The sequence below is a fragment of the Nycticebus coucang genome, chromosome 2, assembly GCF_027406575.1.
Source record: "Nycticebus coucang isolate mNycCou1 chromosome 2, mNycCou1.pri, whole genome shotgun sequence".
Taxonomy (NCBI): Eukaryota; Metazoa; Chordata; class Mammalia; order Primates; family Lorisidae; genus Nycticebus; species Nycticebus coucang.
Window position 1 is genome coordinate 58,191,782 of NC_069781.1, and position 6,743 is coordinate 58,198,524.

Here is a 6,743-nt window from a genome sequence, read left to right on the forward strand (position 1 = left end):
AGTCCTGGCTACTCAGGGAGCCTGAGGCTAGAGGATCACTTTGAGCCCAGGAGTCTGAGTTTGCTGTGAGCTAGACTGTTGCCATGGCACTGTAGTCCGGGGCAACAGAGTGAGACTCTGTCTCAACAATATATAAATAAAAAATAAAACATTACAGAACAATGCAAAAAAAACTAGTAATAAATGTATGTTTTGTAGGTTTTTAATTTTTTCCTTGAAGTATAACAAAGCATACTGCTGTATGAATTTTCACCATGTGAATGCATTGTATATAACCAGCACCCAAGTCAAGCAACACAACAGTTCCAGTTAAGCCCCTTTCCAATTACTACCCACAATCAGTGGGGTAGGATTGTGGATAGTTTCTGTTTTTTCTGTGTGGGTTTCTGTATTTTCTAAATTTTCAACTATATAATCAGAAAGAAAAATGATCTTGCGTATGTGCATGCAAAATGGGAGTTTTGTTATTTTCAGGCTGGAGTTCTACATCTATTAGATATTATTCACTGTCCATTGAGTCAATGACTAATTTTTGAAGCGGTCTTGAAATTTTATCTCCCTCCAAAACCACCTATTCATTGTAAAGTATTCTGTTGCTGACTTGAAAGTAGGCATCAGTTTAAAGGGTATGAAACATGACACAGGTTCTCATTGAGAATTTCAATGTCTTTATAGACCTTTGACTTAACCAGATTGGCTAAGAGATAGTTTGATGCTATTAATGGTATAGGACTTTCTTGCTATAAATAAGAATATTTATCACTTGGTTCCATATTTGAACCCCTTTTTCTTTCTTTCTTTGCCTTTCAATGTCTGCTGCTTATCGTCCAAACCTCTTCTTCTTTACTCCTTTAGATCGTGAACCTTATAGAAGAAACTGGACACTTTCATATCACAAACACAACATTTGATTTTGATCTTTGCTCGCTGGACAAAACCACAGTTCGTAAACTACAGAGTTACCTGGAAACATCTGGAACATCCTGAGGATACAACAACTGGATGCATCAAAAACTATTTTTTTTTCTTGGTTGTGATTTTTTTTTTTTTTGTGGTTGTTGTTGTTTATATGAAAACACTCAGAATGATGCAACCAAAAGGGAAAAAAATAAAAATCAAACAACCTTCAGCTTTATTTTTCTTTAAAGCCAGTCATCATCTCTTGCTAAAGGAGAGGTTAAGCAAACCAGCCTCAGCGGACCACTCTTCTCTCCAAGGAAATCCCCGGGAAGAGTTAGCCTGGATAGCCTTGAAAACAAATGCAAACACAACACAAGAAAGCTTAAAGAATGTGTATGGTATCATGTATCTCTCTCTGTGGTGGTTCATTCCACAGGACGAATGCATATTCAACACACTGCCTTATTACATAACTGATCTATTTATTATCACATACAGATATTCTAAAGTCGTTGAGGGAATGACACCACCAGACATTATACGTACTTGGTCCCGTGGATGCTCTTTCAATGCAGCGCCCTTGCCATCCCAAGCCCAGTGACCTTACTCGTATACCGTGCCACTTTCCACCAACTTTTTCCAAGTCCTTTAACTCGTTGCAGTCTGTATTTTCCACCTTTTGTTTTTCCAGTTGCAGGACACAAATTATCAACTGGGGGGACCAAATAGCCACCTTGATTTTCTTCTTTGTGGTCTTTTTCCACAAAAAGTTGGGGCCTCGTCCTTGGCTGTATCCATGTAATGATCTCGGACCATGGTAGAAAATGCACCAAATAGGATCATATGAATTGCTGTCTAGCCTTAGTCAATAAACCTGTAGGACTTTTAAACAAAAGTGTACCTGTAAACGTCCTGAATCTGGCATTGTTGAGCTGTCATCAACATTCTCGTGTCTGTTTTACTGTTATAATATTAGGTAAATATGGAAGTAAAAGCATTCCACAGGATCATCATTTTTTTAAAAAAAGAAATTCTGGTCCTGTTTTCTAGAAAAAATGTTGTAGAAATTCTTAATTTGGATCTATTTATTAGTAAGTTTCAGCTTTCTTCAGCTGCCAGTGTGTTATGATTCATCTTTACCATAAAAACCTGGAATAAGAGATTTTTGTTTGTTCACATATGATTCTCTTAGACTCTTTTATATTTGAAAAATTAAAATATTTCTTTTGGGAGAAATTGTTTTTTCTGCCATAACAGATTATGTATTAACTTGTAGATTCAGTGGTTCGATACCTGTTTAGTCATTTGCTAATATTTCCAGAAGAATTTCTTGTATTGGTGAAAGATGTTGCGGGGGGGTGGAATTTTTGTTCTTGTTGTACCCTTGTTTTGAAAATAGAAATCTGTCCTGTGGCATGCAAAAGAAAGCAAATTATTTTTAAAAGAAAAAAACAAACAAAACCAAAGTACTATTGGTGTCATTATTCTAGCTTCTCCAAAAACGGAGAAGTGAAAAGTAAGAGCAGCTCATCTTCCAAGTTTTTACTGGGAATTCATCTGAAAAGAAAAGAAATGAAGAAATACTTCTGGATCCACAGGTTCGTCACTGGATCAGCCTTAAGAAAGTCTCTATGTGTGCTAATAGACCAGTATCTCCCTTGTTTGTTCCCATGCCAGATGTTGTCTTTTCATACAGAGATTAACTGGAGTCTGTACAGAAAATGGTCTTTCCAGACTCATTCTTTTGGGCACTAATATAAATGCAGATTGATAATGGAGTTACTTCTGCATTTTAAAAAGGGGATTTTTTTTTACACTGTTTCTTTCTATCCAAAGAAACTATCTTTTTTTCCTTTAAAAAATTATAATACAGCCATGCTCCTTGTAAATGACTTCTCTGAAGCATCCTCCCAGAGGACAAGTGTACTTTCTCAATAATGTTATGATTCTTAATGATGATCGGCATGAACCGTACTTGAAGCATTTGTTGTGTAGTCCACTTCGCAATGTGCAATGACAGAGGGACTTTGTGAGTCATTTTAGACATTAGGTGACTGATGAATTGTGTGGTTTTAGTTGTGTTTTGTTTTTATCCTTACAGGTGGAAGGGGAGGGCAATGTTTATATGGAAATGTTGCAAAAATCAAAAATCTTTTAAAATTTCTAACTGGTAATCCACATCGTCTATTGAACTAGAAATTTATCTGGCTTAACGAATAGATCTGTATAGTTTAACTAGAAATGGATATATGTAGTTTTGGACATTTTAATTTTGGTAGCTGTATTGTGTGGCAGAAACTATGATTTGGCAATGTAAAGATTTTTTTGTTAAGTTACCAACCAAGAAACAAATTTAGATTAAGAAATGACCTAAAAAGGATAATAAGAGAAGCTGTGATAGTGATAAACTTTAGATCTGGAAATCAGGTAGTAGGGCAGATGTCTTCAGAATATCATAAAATGTGAGTTTGTAAATTGACAAAATGCAGAAAATCTTCCCAATTTACTACTACTAATTGTGACAGCAATATGAATTTATCACCGAATTCTGATAGAGGAGTCACGTGAATTTTTTTGAAGTGTACTCTTGGCTCTCATCATCTAATTTTTAAATACAGAAATATAAATCCCTTTGAATTAATTTCAGCGTTTCAATACTCAAAGTAACCCCACTCAGTTCTGCCTCATTTATATACACTCAACTTTGAGACCTGTTAAGAATATCTTTAACACAGGGGTTTTTTTAAGCACAAAGGGAAAATGGCAGCGTTTCATTTTTTTAGTGTGTACATATAAATAGATTTTTCAAATAAAATTAATTGGGTGAATGTGAATATGGTTTGAACCAGCCAGAGTATGGCAAACGTCTAAGTTTTTTCCCAGTGATTTGGGAGGGGGATGTCTATACAGAACTCCCTCCTGTCCTTTAAATTAGCTTTTGCCTCTGGCTCTCCAGTGGGACACATGTGCATGGGGAGGTCCTTCTCTCTTAGGATATAACAGTCATGTTAGCAACAAAAGGATTCTGCAGTTATTTCATGTCTTCACCACAATCCGCCACTCTCAAAATTTGGACAAGTAGGTGTGTCTATATATCCTTTCATACTGTGTCAGAGTAAGGGAAGAACGTTAAAACTTCAGGAGACAAAAGCTTTGGGGGGTAGGGGAAAGTCTTATGAGTGTCCTAAACAGATCTCTCTAATCTGAATAATTACCTTTTTGCAGAAAGCGCCAATAAAATTGGTTTTCTTCCACCAAAAACCAAAAAGGTTTTTGTTGATACCTTTTACAGACCATCTAATCTTTAAAAAAAAAATAAAAAAAATTAGGCCTAACATCCCATTTGCCATTTCAAGCCCCATAAATGTATTTACTATACTTAAGAGAAAGGTTATGGTTCAATGTTTTAACTCTTACCTACTTAATGGAGTTGGGTGTTCAGTGTTGGAAATGGTCAGTGTCTGTATTTGGTGGCTTGTGATTGTCCTCATAGTGGAAGTGATCAGCTCTGGAGTAACTTGCTGTATGCTTTCCATCGTTTGCGTTTTGTGTACTAATGCTATGTACTGCTCCTATATTTATATATACATATATATTATCAGAGTAATCTTGTGGATTGTTGCTCTAAAACTAGGACTATGATGTAGATACTACTGCAGCTGCAGTGAATAATGAGTCAATGCCCTTGGCTTAGTTTAGTCTTGGGCTGGAAGTCTACATCTTTTGACCTCTTTTATTTTATAGGATGCTTTTTATTATGTAGGCACTGCCATTCCTGAATATTCCTTGTAAAGATGCATTGAAGAAGTCAATTTCAAAGGAAGACAAAGCCACTGCTGTCTGTAAACTGTAAATATGTATTTTGGCACTTGTACTCCAGTCTTCTGAAAATAGAATTACGACGGACATGCTGACAGATCCTTAATGGTGGCCCGAGCTACCATGCAGTGCAAAAATAAATTAAGTAAAAATGTATGCTTGAGATTCACAGTGCAAGGCTATTACGTTTTATAAATCTGTCAGTATCTTTTTAATGGAGTGTGTATGTGTAGCTATGTTGAAAGATACACTGTGTATATGTGTGTACATGCTTTTATGTGAACCGCAAGGCACACGTAAGATGTATTTCCCATCTCTAAAACCCATGGTGGAACGTAAGTACCAATGGATAGAAGTAGGTGTTTTACTTAAGTTTGTACTTGATCGATTGCAGTACTATTTTCTTTAAAATGTATAGTCTTACTCTTTTGCTAAGATTCATTTGACCACACTTTGGCTTTACTTTGTATACAGGAAGAATGAGCCCTAGCCCTTTTTTTAAGAAGTGATGCTGTTCCTACAGAAGAATTAATGGAGAGATCTGAGGCAGCCAGAGAAAGAACATGTGTCCAAACCTGCTGAGGGCAGAGAGTCCCTGCCTCATTCATCGTTAGGTCCCCCGTGTCCGGCACCATTTTCTGTGTCCTAAAGCTGGCATATGTATTTTGATTTCTGCAGACTTGAGCAAGAAGTGGTGGGGGCACATTCTTGGAATAAACTGGGCTACTTATGCATGGTATTTATTTTTCGTTTTCCTCCATTTCCTTGGAAGGTTTTGTTTGTAAACTAAGCAATGTGCTATTGCTCCGCAGAGTCCATCTTACAAAGGCCCTGCCTTTATTTCAGCAGCAGGAAGTGCTGCCTTCTTCATCAGGAAGGAGAACAATGAATACAACCAAGCATCAGATCCATTCAGTTTGGCGTATAACCAATGAGGGTGTGGTACTGTCTACTTACTAGTAAAGAGACTGACATCAAATTTGAGAAACAGACCCTGTCTTCATTTAGGCTGACAAACCATTTAGGAGACTATAGTGTGGACTACATTGTCCCTTATCAGGTAGAGAATGATGTTAGGTGTGGAGACATCAGTCCCAGATGGCCTGGGGTGGCAGTAAAACTTTCAAACGACTATAGTTGAATGGGGCTAATCTCGTCTCTGTTTCAGAGTAGATACTCATTTTGTTTATTTGAGATTATAGCTGATGGATGGTTTTGCATCTTCCCCAGTGTGAGGAAAGAGTCCTAAGATCAGCATCATGGGCTGCTGAAGCACTCACCCCGGAAAGTTCTCAGTACTCTCAGTCTGATATCGAGGAAACCTGGAGAGGCATGGGAGATCAAGGCCTAACTCTCAGACCTCTCTGGTAATTCAGGGACATAGTATTCCGAACTAGTGGACTTGTTTTTTTTCTGATTAGTGATTCAACTAATACTATTTTATTGATTTCCTTGCCTGCATACCACCCAGTTAGAAAATACAGAGCACATTTCAATGCTTCTGCTTTCTTTGCTAGGTAACACTATCCACACCTTCCTGTTTATGTGGTCCCTTTCTTTAGAGGCATTTCCAGACTTTTCCAGGGGTGGTTAAACTGCTCTTGGCTCTTGGCCTCTTGGTCTTAATTTCCCCTTAATTAAAGAAGGGTCATCAATATGGTCCCCAGGAGCTAGTGAGAGACATACACGGCACAAACTCAAAAACGCTCCAATAATTTTAACAGGGCCCTGTGGCTCTTAATAATGCAAATATAATCTACCACCTGAATGGGAAGGCTCTTTGAGTCCAGTTTTACTTTATTCAGGGCAATTATTGGGGTATGGAGCAGTCACATGGAATAGGTGGCCAGAGGAGCAGGGAGATGGATGGTGAGTCAAGGCAAAGCTATTTGCTCATTTTCTCCTTGTAATCGTGTCTTCTACCACACGCAGTCCCCACCACAGAGTTCTGAAGTTTCAAAAGGGTAGAAAAGGATAAATCCAGGGCATTAAAAGAAAATAATCAAAGCTATTGAAAAGATAAA

At 37.5% G+C, this 6,743-nt stretch overlaps 1 protein-coding gene across 2 annotated transcripts in view; it reads left to right on the forward strand.

Moving 5' to 3' along the window:
• MLLT3 (MLLT3 super elongation complex subunit) overlaps window positions 1-5,451 on the forward strand; it is a 279,354-nt gene extending 273,903 nt beyond the window's left edge. For both annotated transcript variants that reach the window (XM_053571693.1, XM_053571703.1), the window contains exon 11: window positions 856-5,451. In XM_053571693.1, the coding sequence (XP_053427668.1) occupies window positions 856-987 (132 nt within the window). In that variant the 3' untranslated portion in view covers window positions 988-5,451. The remainder of the gene's footprint in view (window positions 1-855) is intronic.
• The last annotated feature ends 1,292 nt before the right edge of the window (window positions 5,452-6,743 follow it).